We start from the raw sequence: 24,470 nt of genomic DNA, 5'->3' as shown, positions 1-24,470 counted from the left end.
GACATTTGCATGAAGCTCATCACCGTGCCCCCCAAAAATATTTAACACACGATTGCATTTAGAATTGTTGCAAGATGATTGGACTTATCAAAGCGCTGTCTAACAGATTTTCCCTCCGAGGCTCTGTTATCTGTGATACTTAACGAATAAATACACACACGCGGCAATTTAATTACACATAATTATACAAATTAACCCATATACACCGATAAGCATGACCTGTCAAATGTAACTGGTTTTTCCATCAATTAATAAGCTAAAAAGCATTATTTCGCAATGGATTCATTTCCTTTTCCCGGACAATTGGCCCGGTGTCAATTGTATTTAATCGGCTTAAAAATATATAAAAAATACCGGCTAAAAGAAATCCTGTCCTCTATATACCCAAGTTCTGACAGCTCTGAGCAAACTGGGACACGCTCAAAACTCAAACTAAAAGAACATTGATTCTCCTAACCTTTCAAAAGATCATACAAAAGGCAATTGTGAAATATAATCCCACAACGTGCAGTACAATGAGACTGAGGAGGAGTCTGTATGCCACCATGACAATTTGGCTCTATGGAATAGGCCCTAAGAATCAGAACATCATCATTTCTAGGACCATATAGCGATGTGAACTCCGTATTGGGATAGGTAGGCTACAGCACGTAGCCTGTGTGGTCCAACAGTTAATGTTGTGGACCCTGTCATGTACAGCCTAGGCTACCAGAGTTAAAATACAACCCACTGCCCTCCGGATTCACTCGGTCTCCTAATTTTCCTCTCAACAAAATAAATCCAACCCACACAAAACAAATAATTTAAAAAGAGATAGTTACAGACGATCCTCTTTGATAGCCTCAGAAGGCCCATCTGTGGTTTCTCATTCTGCTAAACCACTTGCAGTTTAATGCCTTTCAAAGTCATGCACACAGACAATGAATCAACGTTGTGCCCCAAAATAACAGACCAAGGTTGCAACCGTAGTGTCAAAGGCTTGGTCAGGGATGGAGTCGTTTGGTGTCAAGCAATGGCTTCATTGTGAAAGTCTCTCCCATTTATGGTGTCAAGGGTCGGATGTAGCCTAATTACAGTATGTGCTGTGTGAGCAAGGGGGCTAATTTTAAACACAGCACCGGTTGTTCAACTCAAAGTTGAATGTGACATCGGTATGGGTAGCCGAATACAGGTTTTCGAAATTGCAGGTCTCTCTTAATAGGACGCACAGAAATGTCTGATTTGCGCACAGAATTCGAAAGTCTCCAAATACCTCAACCTTGGCTTACAGTAAAAACTATGTAAAAACTATGAAACCTGATACATTTAAAATAGCCCGATTGATACTTTTGCAAATTCACTAACTTCAACGTTATCTTAACTGCCATCTTGACTAGATATTCTCTCTCGCGCCAATTGTCATTAACGATTTCCTCAATTTTAAAGAGTTCGCCCAATTTGACTTTGTGACAAAACACGCAAATGTAGTGTGGAGAATCATTGTAGCATCTAAATCGTTGTGAAATAGATTTTCCATAACCCAAAATATTGTATTTTCAGCTGGTTTACAAAACAAAAAAGTACAAGACACAAAAACGAAATTTAAGAATAGCGCACTGTGAACAGATCTACAGCTTGTAGATCTAGACTTGATGACAATGATGACAGATCTAACTCTATTTCTATGTAGATCTGGTCAGGTTACCCAAAAAGTTTCATGTTGCAGCTTTAACTAAAATGGGTGACTTCTGGAAGAGAATAGATACTTACTATGGTGATGCGGTGCCCTTTTACCGAGTGTGAGCCCTTCATCCTCGCATCGGCGATCTGAATGGCATCAGAAGAGAGTGCTCGTCCGGTTTTGTGCTGGTGGCAGGTTAATGATCCAAATTGCGCTCAGTGATGCTCCGAAAAGTGTGAACACATTGTGGGCACCTGTCGCTCAATTCAAACGTGGTGGGCAGACAGAGCCCAAACTACTTTTTAGTTTTTTCAAATTGCCGGCGTCTTGAAGCTAAAATTGAGATTATGTATATGCTGCCAATGACCATACAAAAAGTAACGGAGAGGAATATCATACAGCGAATTTAGAAAAACTATGAATTTCAGGTAAGTGCATGGGGACCTCCACTATTATAGTGTATGGTCTATTTTATAGTGTATATCATCATCGCTTCATTTCCACCGCATTTCCATTATAAAAAGACCTTAAGGATTGATTGTAAACATCGTTTGACATGTTTCTACAAACTGTAATGGAACTCTTGACTTTGTCTGGGTTTTGCGCTCGCGCATTGTGCCTTTGGAATAGTGAACTAAATGGAGGTATTTGGACATAAATATGGATGTAATTGAACAAAACGAACATTTCTTGTGGAAGTGGGAGTCCTGGGAGTGCATTCCGACGAAGCTCAGCAAAGGTAAGTGAAGATTTATAATGCTATTTATGACTTTTGTTGGCTCCTCAATTTGACGGGTAATTGTATGGCTTGCTTTTGTGGCTGAACGCTGTTCTCAGATTATTGAATATTGTGCTTTTTCCGTAAAGCTTTTTTGAAATCTGACAGCAGTTGCATTAAGAACAAGTTTATCTTTAATTCTATGCAAAAGATGCATCTTTCATCAAAGTTTATGATGAGTATTTCTGTTATTTGATGTGGCTCTCTGCAATTTCTCCGGATGTTTTGGAGGCATTTCTGAACATGGCGCCAATGTAAACTGAGGTTTTTGGATAGAAATATGAACTTAATCGAACAAAACATACATGTATTGTGTAACATTGAGTCCTGGGAGTGTCATCTGATGAAGATCGTCAAAGGTTAGTGATTCATTGTATCTATAAATCTGCTTTTTGTGACACCTCTCTTCGGTTGGAAAATGGCTGAAAGCTTTGTGACTAGTTGCTGACCTAACATTATGATATGTTATGCATTCCCCGAAAAGCCTTTTTGAAATCGGACACTGTGGTTGGATTAACGAGAAGTGTATCTTTAAAATGGTGTAAAATACTTGTATGGTTGAGGAATTTTAATTATGAGATTTCTGTTTTGAATCTGCAATTTCACTGGCTGTTGGCGAGGTGGGACGCTAGCATCCCGAACGATCCCCGAGAGGTTAAACCCTTTACAATTAAGATCTGTGAAGTTATTTGGATTTTTACTAATTATCTTAGAAAGACAGGGTCCTGAAAAAGGGACATTTCTTTTTTTGCTGAGTTTACATACACACGATACACAGTGCATTGGGAATTAAATAAATTAAATTAAATAAATTAAATCCTCATTAATCTGCACACAATTTTAGCAGATTTTTTTATTTTTTAAATACAAAACTGAAATACCTTATTTACATAAGTATTCAGACCATTTGCTATGAGACACGAAATTGAGCTCAGGTGAATCCTGTTTCCATTGATCATCCTTGACATGTTTCTACAACTTGATTGTAGTCCACCTGTGGTAAATTCAACTGACTGGACAGGATTTTGAAAGGCACATACTGGTCTATAAGATCCAACAGTTGACAGTTCACATCAGTGCAAATACCAAGCCATGACGTCAAAGGAAGTGTCCGTAGAGCGCTGAGACAGGATTGTTTCAAGGCACAGATCTGGGGAATGGTACCAAAACATTTCTGCAGCATTGAAGGTCTCCAAGAACACAGTGGCTTCCATCATTGTTAAATGGAAGAAGTTTGGAACTACCTCTTCCTAGAGCTGGCCGCCCGGCCAAACTGAGCAATTGAGAGAGAAGGGCCTTGGTCAGGGAGGTGACCAAGAACCCGATGGTCACTGATAGAGAGCTCCAAAATTCCTCTGTGGAGATGGGAGAAATTTCCAGAACAACAACCATCTCTGCAGCACTCCACCAATCAGGCCTTTATGGTAGAGTGGCCAGACAGAAGCCATGCCTCAGTGAAAGGCACATGACAGCCTGCTTGGAGTTTACCCAAAGTAACCTAAAGGACTCTCAGACCATGAGAAAAAAGATGTTCTGGTCTGATGAAACCAAGACTTAAATCTTTGGCCTGAATGTGTCACACGCGTCACTAGTCACATCTGGAGGAAACCTGGCACCATCCCTACATTGAAGCATGGTAGTGGCAGCATCATGCTGGAGAAATATTTTTCAGCAGCACGGACTGGGAGACTAGTCAGGTTCAAGAGAAAAATGAGCGGAACAAAGTACAGAGATTCCCTTCATGAAGACCTGCTCCAGAGCGCTCAGGACCTCAGACTGGGTCAAAGGTTCACTTTCCAACAGGACAACGACCCTAAGTACAAAGCCAAGACAACCAGGGGTGGCTTCGGGACAAAGTCTCTGAATATCCTTGAATGGCCCAGCCAGAGCCTGGACATGAACCAGATCGAACATCTCTGGAGAGACCTGAAAATAGCTGTGCAGCAACGCTCCCCATCCAATCTGACAGAGCTTGAGAGGATCTGCAGAGAAGAATGAGAGAAACTCCCCAAATACAGGTGTGACAAGCTTGAAGCATCATACCATAGAAGATTCAAAGCTGTAAAGGTGATTCAAAGTACTGAGTGAAGGGTCTGAATACTTAAGCACGTGTTTATTTGTAATAAATCTAAACCTGTTTTTGGGTATTGTGTGTTTTGTTATGTATGTTTATTTAACTAGGCAAGTCAGTTAAGATTATTTTTATTTTGCAATGACGTCCTGGCCAAATCCTAACCCGGATGACGCTGGGCCAATTGTGTGCCGCCCTATGAGACTCCCAATCACGGCCGGCTGTGATACAGCCCGGGATCGAACCAGGTTTTGAAGTGAAGCCTCTAGCACTGACATTCAGGGTGTAGATTGATGGAGGGGGAAACGGTTTAATCCATTTTAGAATAAGACTGTAACATAACAAAATGTGGAAAAAGTCAAGGGGTCTGAATACTTTCCCAAAGGCACTGTATGTATTTCTCTGTAAGCACACATACATACTCTACGCAACATGTGCATCTTGCATAAACTGCGTGCCAAGTAGTCTTACTTACAGAACTTTCTGTCCTGACTAATTGCCAGTCTGCAAAATGTGTCACAGTCCGAAATCAATTCTGTAGTAATAGGCCTAATGTGAATGTAAAGTTTGGGCCACATAAAGTCTACGCGCTCTGCGTCAGTCTGCCATTCGGATACAAAGCTTAGTTATGCACTATTGTGGATGGTTACTTTGTATCACAGTTTGGGTACAAGGCCATTTTAAACCAATAGCCTAACATAATTCTTAAAAGTTGACCAACACCGATTTGAGAGCTGAAAATGGTAAAGAACTAACCGTTATTCAACTGAACAAATACTTACATTTTCAGTGTCACGCTCATTGACAGTAGGTAGTGGCGTTCTGGTTGACATTTTAATAATTCCTTGATCCCCGAAGTGGTTCTGCGTCTGCTTTTTGCTGCACCTTAGTCTAACGACAGTACAGCAGGTCTGGAACTGATATTTAAGATCATGTATTCGTTCACCCGCATTAACGCAACGCCACAGCCAAGTTCCAGCAAAACATACGCCGGAAGATGTCTAGAACACCGAAACATTAAATAAATGATCGAACCGCATTACTGGACAGAACACACCGGTGGGACAGATTGCGACAAAGGCAATTCCCCCCAAAAAGTTGTCCAAAAACAAACCATAACCCCGAGCTCCAAAATGTAACAATCCGTTTTTCGGGAACGACTCTATTGTAAAGCTCAATAAACGGTGTTCTGATAGTTCACATGTCCTCAACAAATTCACATAACGTCCAGACAAGGAATAGGGGAGGGGAGTTCACGTAAAACCGATTTCAGAATTTGCAGCCAATTTTTGACGCTGGGTTCCTGTAGATTGTCGGCTTCTGACACGCACTGCCCCTGTTTCCGATGGGGCTGGTACCCCGAAAGACTCAAATTCGGTTAAAGACCTCCCTCTCATCCCAAAAGTAAGGGAGGTTTGCTTGATGGGTAGATCCAAGATGGCCGCCAACTAACTGGAGAGAGGCAAGCCAAACCCAATGTGTTGAGAGGAAGTGAGGAAAGAGAGGCTTTAAAGCTTATTGGCGCTTCGGCTGAGGTCAGCGCGTTTGTTGTTGCTAGGGTGATTACTGGAGAAAAAATCTACCTGCTGCACAAGACATGAAATACCCTGCCTACTGTACCTAACGGCATATATGCTGCCCCCTCCATCCCATGCATGCATTTTCAGTGAATCAACGGAAAGCACAGATTGACTTGGCTGTTTTTTATTTTATTTTGTGTGCTGCTCCATCTCTCATGATTCTGAACACCCAAATCTATCCATCTATCTTGTGACCACAGTCATTCAGTCTCACATGCTTCCTCACACACACACACACACACACACACACACACACACACACACACACACACACACACACACATTTACAGTTTAAAGCTTGCTGGAAACAAAAAAGGATACATGCATTGCCACACTTAATTCTGAAATGGATTTGAAAGAAAATAAACTAACAATCAGGACAAACAATTGGAATGTGTGTGTGTGTGAGTGATGAATCATGTGAGACAGAATGATTGTGGTTACAATATAGATGGAACTCTCACATTATTACTGCATTAGGGGAACCCTGGCACTCAAAATAGTGCCCACACACAGCGTCCTGTCTTGTGTTTCTCACATGCGAGGGAGGATGAGCTGCACCTCTAGCAATGCACTTCCTGTGTGGCCCACATGCACCGTCAAAGGGTCTATTCACATAGAGAGAGAAAATGGAAAGTGACAGAGAGAAATGGGGAGAGACAGAGAGAGAAATGGAGAGTGACAGAGCGAGACAGAGAGAGAAATGGGGAGAGAGAGAGAAATGGAGTGACAGAGAGAGAAATGGGGAGAGACAGAGAGAGAAATGGAGAGTAACAGAGACAGAGATAAATGGGGAGAGAGAGAGAAATGGAGAGAGAGAGAAATGGAGAGAGAGAGAAATGGGAAGAGACAGAGAGAGAAATGGAGAGTAACAGAGACACATGGGGAGAGAGAGAGAGATAAATGGGGAGAGAGAGAGAGAAATGGAGAGAGAGAGAGAGAAATGGAGAGAGAGAGAGAAATGGAGAGAGAGAGAAATGGAGTGACAGAGAGAGAGAAGGGGAGAGAGAGAAAAGGGGAGAGAGAGAAATGGGTAGAGAGAGAGAGAAATGGGGAGAGGGAGAAAATGGAGAGTGACAGAGAGAGAAATGGAGAGAGAGAGAGAAATGGAGAGAGAGAGAGAGAAATGGGGAGTGACAGAGAGAGAAATGGGGAGAGACAGAGAGCCAGAGAGAGAAATGGAGAGAGACAGAGAGAGAAATGGAGTGTGGCAGAGAGAGAAATGGGGAGAGAGAGAGAGAAAATGGAGAGTGACAGAGAGAAAATGTAGAGTGACAGACAGAGAAAATGGAGAGTGACAGAGTGAAATGGGGAGAGACAGAGAGTGAAATGGGGAGAGACAGAGAGAGAAATGGAGAGACAGAGAGTGAAATGGGGAGAGACAGAGAGAGAAATGGAGTGACAGAGTGAAATGGGGAGAGACAGAGAGTGAAATGGGGAGAGACAGAGAGAGAAATGGAGTGACAGAGAGAAACTGGAGAGTGACAGAGAGAAACTGGAGAGTGACAGAGAGAGAAATGGAGAGAGACAGAGAGAGTGAAATGGGGAGAGACAGAGAGAGAAATGGGGAGAGACAGAGAGAGAAATGGGGAGAGACAGAGAGAGAAATGGGGAGAGACAGAGAGAGAAATGGGGAGAGACAGAGAGAGAAATGGGGAGAGACAGAGAGAGAAATGGAGAGACAGAGAGAGTGAAATGGGGAGAGACAGAGAGAGAAATGGGGAGAGACAGAGAGAGAAATGGGGAGAGACAGAGAGAGAAATGGAGTGACAGAGAGAAACTGGAGAGTGACAGAGAGAAACTGGAGAGAGACAGAGAGAGTGAAATGGGGAGAGACAGAGAGAGAAATGGGGAGAGACAGAGAGAGAAATGGGGAGAGACAGAGAGAGAAATGGGGAGAGACAGAGAGAGAAATGGGGAGAGACAGAGAGAGAAATGGGGAGAGACAGAGAGAGAAATGGGGAGAGACAGAGAGAGAAATGGAGAGACAGAGAGAGTGAAATGGGGAGAGACAGAGAGAGAAATGGGGAGAGACAGAGAGAGAAATGGGGAGAGACAGAGAGAGAAATGGGGAGAGACAGAGAGAGAAATGGGGAGAGACAGAGAGAGAAATGGGGAGAGACAGAGAGAAATGGGCAGAGACAGAGAGTGAAATGGGCAGAGACAGAGAGTGAAATGGGGAGAGACAGAGAGTGAAATGGGGAGAGACAGAGAGAGAAATGGGGAGAGACAGAGAGAGAAATGGGGAGAGACAGAGAGTGATATGGGGAGAGACAGAGAGAAATGGGGAGAGACAGAGTGAGAAATGGGGAGAGACAGAGAGTGAAATGAGGAGAGACAGAGAGTGAAATGGGGAGAGACAGAGTGAGAAATGGGGAGAGACAGAGAGTGAAATGGGGAGAGACAGAGAGTGAAATGGGGAGAGACAGAGAGAAATGGGGAGAGACAGAGAGAGAAATGGGGAGAGACAGAGAGAGAAATGGGGAGAGACAGAGAGTGAAATGGGGAGAGACAGAGAGTGAAATGGGGAGAGACAGAGAGAGAAATGGGGAGAGACAGAGAGAGAAATGGGGAGAGACAGAGAGTGAAATGGGGAGAGACAGAGAGAGAAATGGGGAGAGACAGAGCAAACAAGAAAGACAGGAACATATTTTCTCTCTCTCTCGTCATGTGAGAATAACAGCTGTCTTCTTCTCTCACCATGAGATGGACTCTGGGGCAACGACGTGCAGTTTTGCCCTGGCCGTCGTAGAGGGAGTACGCAACCAGCAGAGAGGAGCCTGGGAGTTCACTCACGTCACACTGACCTCACCTCAATAGCAAAAAAATGTCTTTGCACGAGTCCAGGGTGATCACACAGACCCAGACGTACACACACCTTACTCTTTAAACATCACAAAAACACTTCCCACAGTTTCAGGAACATCTGACAGCAAAACACACTCATCATGTTGCATCATAGTGACTCAATCAATCACACTGACTCTGGTCCTGCAGCTCACGTAACTAGAACATTCAGGGTTAGGGTTGAGTCCAGGGTGATCACACAGACCCAGACGTACACACACCTTACTCTTTAAACATCACAAAAACACTTCCCACAGTTTCAGGAACATCTGACAGCAAAACACACTCATCATGTTGCATCATAGTGACTCAATCAATCACACTGACTCTGGTCCTGCAGCTCACGTAACTACAACATTCAGGGTTAGGGTTGTATAATATATATTTTTTTTAACTCCTAAGATTAGTCCGATCCAAGTTATACTGAACAAAAATATAAACGCAACATGAAACAATTTAAAAGCTTTTACTGAGTTACAGTTCATAGAAGGAAATCAGTCAAGTGAAATAATAAATTCATTAGGCCCTAATCTATGAATTTCACATGACTGGCCAGGGGTGTAGCCATTGGTGAACCTGGGAGGGCAGGCCCATCCACTGGGGAGCCAGGACCCACCCTCCCTCACCTCAGACAATCCCACAGGTGAAGTAGCCGGATGTGGAGGTCCTGGGCTGGCGTGGTTACATGTGGTCTTCAGTTGTGAGTCCGGTTGAACATACTGCCAAATTCCCTAATGTTGAAGGCAGCTTATGGTAGAGAAATTAACATTCAATTCTCTGGCAACAGCTCTGTTGTAAATTCCTGTAGTCTACATGCCAAATTCACATTCCCTCAAGACTTGAGACATCTGTGGCATTGTGATAAAACTGTGGCTTTTTATTGTCCCCAGCACAAGGTACAAATGAGTAATGATTATGCTGTTTAATCAGCTTCTTGATATGCAACACCTGCCAGGTGTATGGATTATTTTGGCAAAGGAGAAATGATCACTAATGGGGATGTAAACACATTTGTTCACAAACTGAGAGAAATAAGCTTTTTGTGCATATGGAACATTTCTGGGATCTTTTTATTTCAGCTCATGAAACACGGGACCAACACTTTACCTGTTGCGTTCATATTTTTGTTCAATGTACATTTTATTCCAAATCAAATCAAACTTTATTGGTCACATACAAAATAACATCTGCTAAAAATGTGTATGTAACAAAATATGTGTTCCTAGCTCCAACAGTGTAGTAGTATCGGACAATAATTAATAATTCAAAACGATACACACAAATCTAAAAGTTAAAAAATGGAATTTAGAAATATATAAATATTAGGACGAGCAACGTCAGAGTGGCATTGACTAGAATACAGTAGAATACAATACAGTATATACACATGAGATGAGTAAAACAGCATGTAAACATTATTAAGGTGACTAATGTTCCATTATTAAAGTGGCCAGTGTTTTCAAGTCTATGGGGCAGCAGCCTCTAAGATGTAGGGTTGAGTAACCGGCAAGTGATGGCTATTTAACGTTGGGCAGACTGCGTTGGGCAGACCGCACCACCCTCTGGAGAGCCCTGAGGTGGTGGGTGGAGCAGGTGCCATACCAGGCGGTGATACAGCCCAACAGGATGCTCTCAATTGTGCATCTGTAAAAGTTTGTGAGGGTCTTGGGCCAAGCCACATTTCTTCAGCCCCCTGAGGTTGAAGAGGCACTGCCTTCAACACATTGTCTGTGTGGGAAAACCATTTCAGATTGTCAGTGACGTGTACATAGAGGAACTTGAAGCGTTCCACCTTCTCCACTGCGGTCCCGTCGATGTGGATAGGGGCGTGCTCCCACTGCTGTTTCCTGAAGTCCACGACCCAGCACCTTTACATTTATTGAGGGAGAGGTTATTTTCTTGGCACCACTCTGCCAGGGCCCTCACCTCATCCCTGTAGGCTGTCTCGTCATTGTTGTTTTGTCTGCAAACTTGATGATTGAGTTGGAGGCATGTGTGGCCACTCAGTCATGGGTGAACAGAGAGTACAGGAAGGGGCTGAGCACGCACCCTTGTGGGGCCCCTGTGTTGAGGATCAGTGAATTGGAGGTGTTGTTTCCAACCTTCACCACCTGGGGGCGGCCCATCAGGAAGTCCAGGACACAGTTGCACAGGACCCCCGAGTTTAACTATGAGCTTGGAGGGTACTATGGTGTTGAAGGCTGAGCTACAGTCAATGAACCGAATTCTTACGTAGGTATTACTCTTGTCCAGGTGAGATAGGGCGGTGTGCAGTGCGATGGCGATTGCATCGTCTGTTGTTCTATTGGGGCGGTCTAGAGTGTCAGGTAAGGTAGAGGTGATATGATCCTTATCCTTAGCCTCTCAAAGCACTTTCATACAGCATTTTCACATAGGTGTTCTTTTTGTACAGGTGGGAAAGGGCAGTGTGGATTGCAATTCAGATTGCGTCATCTGTGGATCCGTTGGGGCGGTATGCGAATTGGGGTGGGTCTAGGGTATCCGGGAGGATGCTGTTGATGTGAGCCATGACCAGCCTTTCAAAACACTTCATGGCTACTGACGTTAGTGCTACGGGGCGGTAATCATTTAGGCAGGTTACCTTCAATCCCTTGGGCACAGGGACTATGGTGGTCTGGTTGAAACATGTAGCCATTACAGACTCGGTCAGGAAGAGGTTGGAAATACTGAAGATATTTGCCAGTTGGTCCGCGCATGTTCTGAGTACACGCCCTGGTTATCCTTCTGGCCCCGCGGCTTTGTGAATGTTGAACTGTTTTAAGGTCTTGCTCACATCGGCTACCGAGAGCGTGTAGTTCTTTGAGGGCCGTCGTGGTATCGGCTTGAGGGGGAATATACATGGCTGTGACTATAACCCGAAGAGAATTCTCTTGGGAAGTAATACAGTCGGCATTTGATTGTGAGGTATTCTAGGTCGGGTGAACAAAAGGACTTGAGTTTCTGTATGTTATCACAATCACACCATGACTCATATTCCTGGTCGTAATGCTGGTCAGTTACCGCAACTCTGATATCCAAAAGTTGTTTCCGGCTGTATGTAAAAAAACACAAACTTTTAGGCTAATAATGTAAGAAACAACACACAAAAAAACGAAATACTGCAAATTTGCTTAACAACTAGAATCTTGCCATCTTGCCACGAACAGGATTTGTTATTCAAGTTAATTTATTGAAATCTGGAAAGTGGTTTCTGGATTTTTTTCCTCATTTTGTCTGTCATAGTTAAAGTGTACCTATGGTGAACATTACAGGCCTCTCATCTTTTTACGTGGGAGAACTTGCATAATTGGTGGTTGACTAAATACTTTTTTGCCTCACTGTATGTATGTATAAGCTGGAAGTAGAGACCTAAGCGTTGTTGTTCACTAGTTTACTCCAATATGGGTAGGGGTGGTAGGGTTAGAAAGTAACAAAATAGAAAATATATTATTTAAAGATATGTATATACAGTACCAGTCAAAGGTTTGGACATACCTACTCATTCAATATGGGTAGGGGTGGTAGGGTTAGAAAGTAACAAAATAGAAAATATATTATTTAAAGATATGTATATACAGTACCAGTCAAAGGTTTGGACACACCTACTCATTCAATATGGGTAGGGGTGGTAGGGTTAGAAAGTAACAAAATAGAAAATATATTATTTAAAGATATGTATATACAGTACCAGTCAAAGGTTTGGACATACCTACTCATTCAATATGGGTAGGGGTGGTAGGGTTAGAAAGTAACAAAATAGAAAATATATTATTTAAAGATATGTATATACAGTACCAGTCAAAGGTTTGGACACACCTACTCATTCAATATGGGTAGGGGTGGTAGGGTTAGAAAGTAACAAAATAGAAAATATATTATTTAAAGATATGTATATACAGTACCAGTCAAAGGTTTGGACATACCTACTCATTCAATATGGGTAGGGGTGGTAGGGTTAGAAAGTAACAAAATAGAAAATATATTATTTAAAGATATGTATATACAGTACCAGTCAAAGGTTTGGACATACCTACTCATTCAATATGGGTAGGGGTGGTAGGGTTAGAAAGTAACAAAATAGAAAATATATTATTTAAAGATATGTATATACAGTACCAGTCAAAGGTTTGGACATACCTACTCATTCAATATGGGTAGGGGTGGTAGGGTTAGAAAGTAACAAAATAGAAAATATATTATTTAAAGATATGTATATACAGTACCAGTCAAAGGTTTGGACATACCTACTCATTCAATATGGGTAGGGGTGGTAGGGTTAGAAAGTAACAAAATAGAAAATATATTATTTAAAGATATGTATATACAGTACCAGTCAAAGGTTTGGACATACCTACTCATTCAAGGTGTTGATCTTTATTATGACTATTTTAATGACATCAGAACTATGAAATAACACATGGAATCATGTAGTTGAACAAATCAGGTGATTGTGGAGGCCAGGTCATCTGATGCAGCACTCCATCACTCTCCTTCTTGGTCAAATAGCCCTTACACAGCCTGGAGGTGTGTTGGGTCATTGTCCTGTTGAAAAACAAATTATAGTCCCACTAAGAGCAAACCAGATAGGATGACATATCTCTGCAGAATGCTGTGGTAGCCATGCTGGTTAATTAAGTGTGCCTTAAATTCGAAATAAATCACAGACAGTGTCACCAGCAAAGCAACCCCACACCTCCTCCTCCATGCTTCACGGTGGGAACAACACATGCGGACATCATCTGTTAACCTACTCTGCGTCTCACAAAGACACGGCAGTTGGAACCAAAAATCTCAAATTTGGACTCACCAGACCAAAAGACTGGTCAAATGTCCATTGTTCGTGTTCCTTGGCCCAAGCAAGTCTCTTCTTCTTATTGGTGTCCTTTAGTAGTGGTTTCTTTGTAGCAATTAGACCATGAAGGCCTGATTCATGCAGTCTCCTGTGAACAGGTGATGTTGAAATGTGTCTGTTACTTGAACTCTGGGAAGCATTTTTTTGGGCTGCAATTTCTGAGTCTGGAAACTCTAATTGAACTTGATCTTCTGCAGCAGAGGTAACTATGGGTCTTCCTTTCCTGTGGCGGTCCTCATGAGAGCTAGTTTCATGATGTTCTGCATTGTCTGACCTTCATGTCTTAAAGTAATGATTGACTGTCATTTCTTTTTGCCTATTTAAGCTGCTCTTGCCATAATATGGACTTGGTCTTTTACCAAATAGGGATGTCTTATGTTTGCCACAGCTACCTTGTCACAACACAACTGATTGGCTCAAACGCATTAAGGAAAGAAACTCCACAAATTCAATCATAACAAGGCAAACCTGTTAATTGAAATGCATTCCAGGTGACTACATGATGAAGCTGGTTGATCAAGGCAAAGCGTGGCTACTTTAAAGAATGTGAAATATATTTTGATTTGTTTAACACTGTTTTGGTTACTACGCGATTCCATATGTGTTATTTCATCATTTTGATGTCTTCACTATTATTCTACTATGTAGAAAATAGTAAAAATAAAATAAAAACCCTGGAATGAGTAGTTGTGTTCAAACCTTTGACTAGTACTATACACACACACATACAGTTGAAAAGTCTGAAGTTTGCATGCACTTAGGTTGGAGTCATTAAAACTAATTTTTTCAACCACTCCACAAATTTCTTGTTAACAAACTAAAGTTTTGGCAAGTCGGTTAAGACTTTGTGCATGACAAGTAATTTGACACAATTGTTTACAGACAGACTATTTCACTTAATCACAATTCCAGTGGGTCAGAAGTATACATACACTAACTGACTGTGCCTTTAAACAGCTTGGAAAATTCCAGAAAATTATGTCATGGCTTTAGAAGCTTCTGATAGGCTAATTCAAATCAAATGTATTTATATAGCCATTCTTACATCAGCTGATATCTCAAAGTGCTGTACAGAAACCCAGCCTAAAACCCCAAACAGCAAGAAATGCAGTTGTAGAAGCACAGTGGCTAGGAAAAACTCCCTAGAAAGGCCAAAACCTAGGAAGAAACCTAGAGAGGAACCAGGCTATGTGGGGTGGCCAGTCCTCTTTTGGCTGTGCCGGGTGGAGATTATATCAGAACATGGCCAAGATGTTCAAATGTTCATAAATGACCCGCATGGTCAAATAATAATAATCACAGTAGTTTTCGAGGGTGCAACAGGTCAGCACCCCAGGAGTAAATGTTGGCTTTTCATAGCCGATCATTAAGAGTGAACAGGTCAGGGTTCCATAGCCGCAGGCGGAACAGTTGAAACTGGAGCAGCAGCACGGCCAGGTGGACTAGGGACAGCAAAGAGTCATCATGCCAGGTAGTCCTGAGGCATGGTCCTAGGGCTCAGGTCCTCCGAGAGAGAGAAAGAGAGAATTAGAGAGAGCATACTTATCCATCTTTCACACAGGACACCAGATAAGACAGGAGAAGTACTCTAGATATAACAGACTGACCCTAGCCCCCCGACACAAACTACTGCAGCATAAATACTGGAGGCTGAGACAGGAGAGGTCAGGAGACACTGTGGCCCCATCCGATGATACCCCCGGACAGGGCCAAACAGGCAGGATAAAACCCCACCCACTTTGCCAAAGCACAACCCACACACCACTAGAGGGATATCTTCAACCACTAACTTACCATCCTGAGACAAGGCAGAGTATAGCCCACAAAGATCTCCGCCACGGCACAACCCAAGGGGGGGCGCCAACCTAGAAGGGAAGATCACGTCAGTGACTCAACCCACTCAAGTGATGCACCCCTCCTAGGGACGGCATGGAAGAGCACCAGTAAGCCAGCCTGTAATAGGGTCACAACATCATTTGAGTCAATTAGAGGTGTACCTGTGGATGTATTTAAAGGCCTACCTTCAAACTCAGTGCCTCTTTGCTTGACATCATCGGAAAATCAAAAGAAATCAGCCCCCAAAAAATCTGTACAAACAATAGTACGCAAGTATAAACACCATGGGACCATGCAGCCGTCATACCGCTCGGGAAAGAGATGCGTTCTGTCTCCTAGAGATTAATGTACTTTGGTGTGAAAAGTGCAAATCAATCTCAGAACAACAGCAAAGGACCTTGTGAAGATGGAGGAAACAGGTACAAATGTATCTATATCCACAGTAAAACAAGTCTTATATTGACATAACCTGAAAGGCCGCGCAGCAAGGAAGAAGCTACTGCTCCAAAACCGGCATAAAAAAGCCAGACTACGGTTTGCAACTGCACATGGGGACAAAGATAGTACTTTTTGGAGAAACGTCCTCTGGTCTGATGAAACAAAAATAGAACTATTTGCCATTATGACCATCGTTATGTTTGGAGGATAAAGGGGGAGGCTTGCAAGCTGAAGAACACCATCCCAACCGTGAAGCACGAGGGTGGCAGCACCATGTTGTGGGGGTGATGCTACAGGAGGGACTGATGCACTTCACAAAATAGATGACTTCATGAGGAAGGAAAGTTATGTGGATATATTGAAGCAACATCTCAAGACATCAGTCAGGAAGTTAAAGCTTGGTCGCAAATGGGTCTTCCAAATGGACAATGACCCCAAGCATACTTCCAAAGTTGTGGCAAAATGGCTTAAGGAAAACAAAGTCAAGGTATTGGAGTGGCCATCAAAGCCCTGACCTCAATCCCATAGAAAAGTTGTGGGCAGAACTGAAAAAGCGTGTGCGATCAAGGAGGCCTACAAACCTGACTCAGTTACACCAGCTGTCAGGAGGAATGGGCCAAAATGCAACTTATTGTGGGAAGCTTGTGGAAGGCTACCCAAAATGTTCGACCCAAGTTAAACAATTTAAAGGCAATGCTACCAAATACTAATTGAGTGTATGTAAACTTCTGACCCACTGGGAATGTGATGAAAGAAATAAAGGCTGAAATAAATCACTCTTTACTATTTTGACATTTCACAATCATAAAATAAAGTGGTGATCCTAACGGACCTAAAACAGGGAATATTTACTAGGATTAAATGTCAGGAATTATGAAAAACTGAGTTTAAATGTATTTGGCTAAGGTGTATGTAAACTTTTGACTTCAAGTGTGTGTGTGTGTGTGTGTGTGTGTGTGTGTGTGTGTGATATATATATATATATATCTTGAATATTAGTTGATCTACCCCCTAAATAAATATATTAAAAAATGTAATAAAAACATTGTTGATGTCCACATGCTAAGGCATGTCTAATAATACTGGTACTAAATACTTCTACGGAGTTTAATATGGAATACACTTCAGGTGTTTATTAACAACTTAAATGACAGCTACAGTATTATTCAACTTAGTCTGCTTCAACGTAACTGCTTGCTTGCTAACCCGGTCTGCTAACTGCTAGCTTGTTTAGCCCCGGCCTACTAACGGTTAACGTGTTAACATCGGCCTGCTAACTGTCTGAATCGCCGTGGACCCATATGTTCACTTGGCTACGTATGCCTCTCCCAAATATCAATATGCCTCGTCCATTACTGTCCTGGTTAGTGATTACTGTCTTATTTCACTGTAGAGCCTCTAGCCCTGCTCAATATGCCTTAACCAACAATGTTATCCCACCTCCTACATATGCGATGACATCACCTGGTTTAAAAGTCTCTAGAGACTATCTCCCTCTCATCATTACTCAATGCCTAGGTTTAACTCCAATGTACTCACATCCTACCTTACCTCTGTCTGTACACTATGCCTTGAATCTATGCTATCGTGCCCAGAAACCTGTTCCTTTTACTCTCTGTTCCGAACGTGCTAGACGGCCAGTTCGTATAGCATTTAGCCGTACCCTTATCCTATTTCTCCTCTGTTCCTCTGGTGATGTAGAGGTTAATCCAGGTCCTGCAGTGGCTAGCTCCACTCCCACTCCCCAAGTGCTCTCATTTGTTGACTTCTGTAACCGTAAAAGCCTTGGTTTCATGCATGTTAACATTAGAAGCCTACTCCCTAAGTTTGTTTTACTCACTGCTTTAGAACACTCTGCCAACCCGGATGTCTTAGTCGTGTCTGAATCCTGGTTTAGGAAAACCACCAAAAACCTTGAAATCTCCATTGCTAACTATAACATTTTCCGCCAAGATAGAACTGCCAAAGGGGCGGTGTTGCAATTTACTGCCAAGATAGCCAAGAGTTCTGTATTACTATCCAAGTCTGTACCCAAACAATTCGAGCTTCTACTTCTAAAAATGCACCTTTCCAGAAACAAGTCTCACACTGTTGCCGCTTGCTATAGACCTCCCTCTGCCCCCAGATGTGCCCTCAATACCATATGTGAATTGATTGCCATCTATCTTCCGAGCACCCCGGCCATCCTACAATCCAAGCTTGATGCCCTCAATCTCACACAAATTATCAATGAACCTACCAGGTACAACACCAAACAACACCAACCCCGCCAAAGCCCCCACCATTTCTCCTTTACCCAAATCCAGATAGCTGATGTTCTGAAAGAGCTGCAAAATCTAGACCCCTGCAAATTAGCCGGGCTAGACAATCTGGACCCTCTCTTTCTAAAATTATCTGCCGAAATTGTTGCAACCCCTATTACTAGCCTGTTCAACCTCTTTTTCGTATCGTCTGAGATTCCCAAAGATTGGAAAGCTGCTGCGGTCATCCCCCTCTTCAACGGGGGTGACACTCTAGACCCAAACTGTTACAGACCTATATCTATCCTACCCTGTCTTTCTAAGGTCTTCGTTTGCCAAGTTAACAAACAGATTACCGACCATTTCGAATCCCACTGTACGTTCTCCACTATGCAATCTGGTTTAAGAGCTGGTCATGGTTGCACCTCAGCCACGCTCAAGGTCCTAAACGACATCATAACCACCATCGATAAGAGACATTACTGTGCAGCCGTATTCATCGACCTGGCCAAGGCTTTCGACTCTGTTAATCACCACATTCTTATTGGCAGACACTACAGCTTTGGTTTCTCAAATGATTGCCTTGCCTGGATTACCAACTACTTATCTGATAAGAGGTCAGTTGTCCGGACCTCTGGCAGTCTATGGGGGTGCCACAGGGTTCAATCCTCAGGCCGACTCTCTTCTCTGTAGACATCAATGATGTTGGTCTTGCTGCTGGTGATTCTCTGATCCACCTCTAGGCAGACGACACCATTCAGTATACTTCTGGCCCCTCCTTGGACACTGTGTTAACTAACCTCCAGACGAGCTTCAATGCCATACAAATCTCCTTCCGTGGCCTCCAACTGCTCTTAAATGCAGGGGAAACTAAATGCATGCTATTCAACCAATCCCTGCCCGCACCTGCTCGCCCGTCCAGCATCACTACTCTGGACGGCTCGGACTTAGAATACGTGGACAACTACAAATACCTAGGTGTCTGGTTAGACTGTAAACTCTCCTTCCAGACTCACATTAAGCATCTCCAATCCAAAATTAAATCTAGAATTGGCTTCCTATATCGCAACAAAAGCATCCTTCACTCATGCTGCCAAACATACCCTCGTAAAACTGACCATCCTACCGATCCTCAACTTCGGTGATGTCATCTATAAAATAGCCTCAGTCTTTTACAGTGCCATCCGTTTTGTCACCAAAGCCCTATACTCTTTGCCAAACCCACTGGCTACAGGTTATCTACAAGTCTCTGCTAGGTAAAGCCCTGCCTTATCTCAGCTCACTGGTCACCATAGCAGCACCCACTCGTAGCACGCGCTCCAGCAGGTATATCTCACTGGTCACCCCCAAAGCCAATTCCTCCTTTGGTCATCTTTCCTTCCAGTTCTCTGCTGCCAATGACTGGAACAAACTGCAAAAATCTCTGAAGTTGGAGACTCATATCTCCCTAACTAACTTTAAGCATCATCTGTCAGAGCAGCTCACAGATCTGTAAACAGCCCATCGATCTACCTCATCTCCATACAGTATTTATTTATCTTGCTCCTTTGCACCCCAGTATCTCTACTTGCACATTCATCTACTGCACAGCTACCATTCCAGTGTTTAAATTGCTATATTGTAATTACTTCGCCACCATGGCCTATTTATTGCCTTAACTCCCTTATCTTACCTCATTTGCACTCACTGTACATAGACATTTTCTTTTCTTTTGTTCCGCTGTATTATTGACTATGTTTTGTTTATTCCATGTGTAACTCTGTGTTGTTGTATGTGTCGAATTGCTATGCTTTATCTTGGCCAGGTCGCAGTTTCAAATGAGAACTTGTTCTCAACTAACTTACCTGGTTAAATAAAGGTGAAATAAATTTAAAAATAAAGTCTGACGGTGACATTGGTTTTGACATTCAGTTCCCTATTTGCACTCAGCCATTGATTAATTCATTATTTTGACTTTTCATTCTTATTTTCGTAGGATTGTGTAATGTCTATTTTCCTAAGTTGAATATACTACATGAGTTGAGTTCTGCCCTGCTATTCATTTACATCTTTGCTTGTTTGTTGTTGCTGGATTCAAGTTGAAACTGTGGGTAATAGCGCCCTCTACTGTTGTACGTGGGACTAGGACTACTTGTGTGAGCTTCATGAAATCAATTCATTCCCGATCTTGTGAATGTAGTGTTGCTGCTGATTCCATAGTAATAAACTTTGTCCTAAATATGCCATTCTCGGCCTGCTAAATTGGTGTGGTCACTCACTCATAATCCCCTTGTTCTCATAAAAGAAAAGACTAACAAGTCCAGACAATGTAGGAACAAAGTACTGTACCTAATGCTAAAAAGGTTGATCTTGGTCTGTACCTAATGCTAAAAAGAAAATGATCTTGGTCTTATCAGGAAATGTCTTACATTGGAGTCGTCGACCCAGTCTGAGGTCCTGAGAGCTCTGGAGCAGGTTTTCACCAGACATCTCTCTGTACATTGCTCCGTTCATCTTCCCCTCGATCCTGACTAGTCTACCAGTCCCTGCCGGTGAAAAATATCCAGACGTGACACTTGGCATTCAGACCAAGGAGTTAAATCTTGGTTTCATCAGACCAGAGAATCTTGTTGAGTCCTTTAGGTGCCTTTTGGCAAACTCCAAGCCGTCTGGCCACTCTACCATAGAGGCCTGATTGGTGAAGCGCTGCAGAGATGGTCCTTCTGGGAGGTTCTCCAATTTCCACAGAGGATCTCTGTCAGTGACCAGCGGGTTCTTGGTCACCTCCTTGAGATTTCTTCTCCCCAGATTGCTCAGTAAGGCCGGGCGACCAGCTCTAGGAAAAATTTAAGAATGATTGAGGCCACTGTTTTTGGGGACCTTCAATGATGCAGCAATTTTTTGGTACCCTTCCCCAGATCTGTGCCTCGACACAATCCTGTCTAGGATCTCTACGGACAATTCCTTCAACCTCATTACTTGGTTTTTTCTCTGTGACATGCATGGTCAACTGTGGGACCTTAGGTGTGTGCCTTTCCAAATCATGTCCAATTAATTGAATTTACCACAGGTGGACTCCAATCAAATCGTAGAAACATGTCAAGGATGATCAATGGAAACAGGATGCACCAGAGTTCAATTTCGAGTCTCAAATACATTTGCAAATATGTTTAAAAACTTTTCGTTGTCTCATTATGGGGTGTTGTGTGTAGATTGGATGAGAAAAACACAAAAAATTAATCCATTGTAAAGTTGTAATGTAACAATGTGGTACAAGGGAAGGGGACTGACTATTTCCGAATGCACAGTGCCTATAGATAGTCTACAGAGTGTTAATGTGGGTTTAAAACATGTGATGTAATTTTTCATTAACCATCTACACTAAAAAAATGTAATGAAAAACAAGACACTAATATTCAACAAGTATTTACCCCCAAGTTAATACGTGTTAGAAACATTTTGGGCTGCGATTACAGCGGTGTCTTCTTGGGAGCTTTGCACACCTGTATTGTGCAATTTTTGCCCATTATTCTTTTCAAAATTCTTCAAGCTCTGTCAAGATGTTGGGGTTCATGGCTAGAGAGCAATTTAAGTCTTGCCATAGATTTAAGTAAAAACTAGAACTAGACCAAAGGAAACTTCAGTCTTCTTGGAAATCAACTCATGTGTAGATGTGGCTTTGTGTTGTAGGTTATTGTCCTGCTGAAAAGTGAATTCCTCTCCCAGCGTCTGGTGTAAAGCAGACTGAAGCAGGTTTTCCTCCAGGATTTTGCCTGTGCTCATCTACATCTAGTTTATTTTCATCCTGAAAAACTCCAATAGTTGATGTAGATCAATGACAAAAAATACAATGAAATCTATTTCAATCCCACTTCGTAACACAAAATGTGAAAAAAGTTCCAAGTGGGTGTAGACTTTCAATGGCAACCGTACATCCTGCTGTAGTTCCCTGTTAATCACAGATTATGTGAACTCACTGCTGTCTAGTGGATTTAGAACCTGCAGCCAAATCCCAAATGACCCCAAAGTCAGTTGGAAATCCATACAGGAGTTGTTTGTTGCACATTTTACACCATTGTCATTTTAGCGTGACATATCTACTCTCACGTTAACATGTTTGGGATATTCCTAGGTGGACTGACTACTAGCCTCAACTTTAGTAGAGATCATAACATTACCATTTGTAGGCGAAAATAGTATCCATTTTACTCCACTATGAAAAACAATCATATTGGTGTAATACCTACAGGCATTGAAGAGTAAACCACACCAGTCCAATTCATTGTCAGCTTCCGTTTCGTCCCTGTATTCAGTACGCTAGTATCGGATCTGCCTTGGGAGTTCTTGGAAACATTATTAACCATGAAAACACCTGAAACTGTTTTACTATAGAAACAACACAATTAAATAAGGCAAACATTATTTAATGATTGGAGAGGAAAATATTTCAGGGAGAAAACAAATGCAGCATTTGTATTTAGTCTCTAGTATCAACCAAAAAATAACAACTCTTCATCCATATACAAACACAACATCTCATCACTTCATCTAGCGCAAAGTAAATAGATTCATCTCGCAAAGCTGGATGGTAGCCAAAGCAGCAGGCGGGGTGAGGGTCGACCAGGACCAAAGGCATGCTGTTATTATTTTCATCATAATCGCCAGAGTGCTTGCAAAACATGTCGGTGGAGGCTTGTTAAGTTTTGTTTTTAGATGGCGTCGATGTCAAAGTCGTCCTCTTCCTCTGCAGGCTTCTCTGGTTTCACAGTCTCCACTTTCAGCTCGCGGACAGAGGCTGAGTAGACCACCTGGGAGGAAAGAAGAGGGTGAAATTAAAGACACTGCGGTGCCACTCATTTCTCACCAGGCACTTCAGTAGGATGCATAAGTATTCTGTACACTCGAGTCAATACTTTGTTGAAGCACCTTTGGCAGTGATTACAGCTGTGAGTTTTTCTGGGTAAGTCTCAGAGCTTTCCACACCTGGATTATGCAACATTTCACCATTATTTTTTTCAGAATTCTTCAAGGTCAGTCAAATTGGTTGATCACAAGACAGCCATTTTTCAAGTCTTCCCATAGATTTTCACCCAGATTTAAGGCCAACCTTTAACTCAGCCACTCAGGAACATTCACGGTCTTCTTGGTAACCAACTCCAGTCTAGATTTGGTCTTGTGCTTTAGGTTATTGTCCTGCTGAAAGGTGAATTCATCTCCCAGTGTCTGGTGTAAAGCAGACTGAACCAGGTTTTCCTCTAGGATTTCCCATTTTCAAAACATGACATAGTCACCACTATGTTGTATTGGATTTGACCCAAACATAACACCGTATTCAGCTCAAAAAGTTTATTGCTTTGCCGACAACAGAATGAATGTTTGCTTTAAAAACAATTCTGTACAGGCAACCTTTTCACTGTCAATGTTGATCCAGCCTCAGTTCTCCCATCACAGCCATTAAACTCTATCTGTTGTAAAGTCACCATTGGCCTCATTTTGAAAATCCTGAGCGGTTTCCTTCCTCTCCGGCAACTGAGTTAGGAAGGACGCCTGTATCTTTGTAGTAACTGGGTGTATTGATACGCCATCCAAAGTGTAATTAACTTCACCATGCTCAAAGGGATATTCAATGTCTGCTTTAAAAATAAAAAAAATCACCCATCTACCAATAGGTGCCCTCCTTTGTGAGACATTGGAAAACCTCCCTGGTCTTTGTGGTTGAATCGGTGTTAGAAATTCACTGCTCGACTGAAGGACCTTATAATTGTGTGGGGTACAGAGACGTGGTAGTCATTCAAAAATCATGTTAAAACCTCTTTGGGATAGGGGGCAGCATTTTCACTTTTGGATAAATAGCATGCCCAATTTCAACTTCCTGCTACTCATGCCAAGAATATGATATGCATATTATTCATATATTTGGATAGAAAAAACACTAAAGTTCCTAAAACAGTTTGAATCATGTCTGTGAGTATAACTGAACTTATGTAGCAGGCAAAACCCCAAGAACTAACCGTTCAGAATTTTTTTGTTTTTAGGTCTGTCTGTTCAGTGAGGTCTCATTGGAACACTAGATTAATTAGTAGTTCGTTTTCAGTTCCTACCACTTCCACTGGATGTCACCAGTCTTTGGAATTTGGTTGAGCTTATTCATTTGTGCAATGAAGAAGTAGGCCATCTAGGAACTGGGTA

The 24,470-nt window shown here is 42.4% G+C and overlaps 2 protein-coding genes across 15 annotated transcripts in view; both read right to left on the bottom strand.

The window, feature by feature from the left end:
• LOC109880232 (MAP/microtubule affinity-regulating kinase 3) overlaps nt 1-5,970 on the bottom strand; it is a 177,074-nt gene extending 171,104 nt beyond the window's left edge. For 5 of the 7 annotated variants that reach the window (XM_031800767.1, XM_031800770.1, XM_031800771.1 and 2 more), the window contains exon 1: nt 5,292-5,970. In XM_031800767.1, the coding sequence (XP_031656627.1) occupies nt 5,292-5,342 (51 nt within the window). In that variant the 5' untranslated portion in view covers nt 5,343-5,970. The remainder of the gene's footprint in view (nt 1-5,291) is intronic. The other 2 variants (XM_031800772.1, XM_031800774.1) reach the window with 2 other exon arrangements.
• A 16,719-nt stretch (nt 5,971-22,689) lies between these two features.
• Nucleotides 22,690-24,470, bottom strand: part of LOC109866305 (eukaryotic translation initiation factor 5-like) — a 28,385-nt gene continuing 26,604 nt past the window's right edge. For all 8 annotated transcript variants that reach the window (XM_031800759.1, XM_031800762.1, XM_031800764.1 and 5 more), the window contains one exon: nt 22,690-23,089. In XM_031800759.1, the coding sequence (XP_031656619.1) occupies nt 22,991-23,089 (99 nt within the window). In that variant the 3' untranslated portion in view covers nt 22,690-22,990. The remainder of the gene's footprint in view (nt 23,090-24,470) is intronic.

The sequence above is a fragment of the Oncorhynchus kisutch genome, linkage group LG21 (assembly GCF_002021735.2).
Source record: "Oncorhynchus kisutch isolate 150728-3 linkage group LG21, Okis_V2, whole genome shotgun sequence".
NCBI classification, from domain to species: domain Eukaryota; kingdom Metazoa; phylum Chordata; class Actinopteri; order Salmoniformes; family Salmonidae; genus Oncorhynchus; species Oncorhynchus kisutch.
Note: the sequence above shows the minus strand (reverse complement) of the source record. Positions and strands in the feature narration are given on the sequence as shown.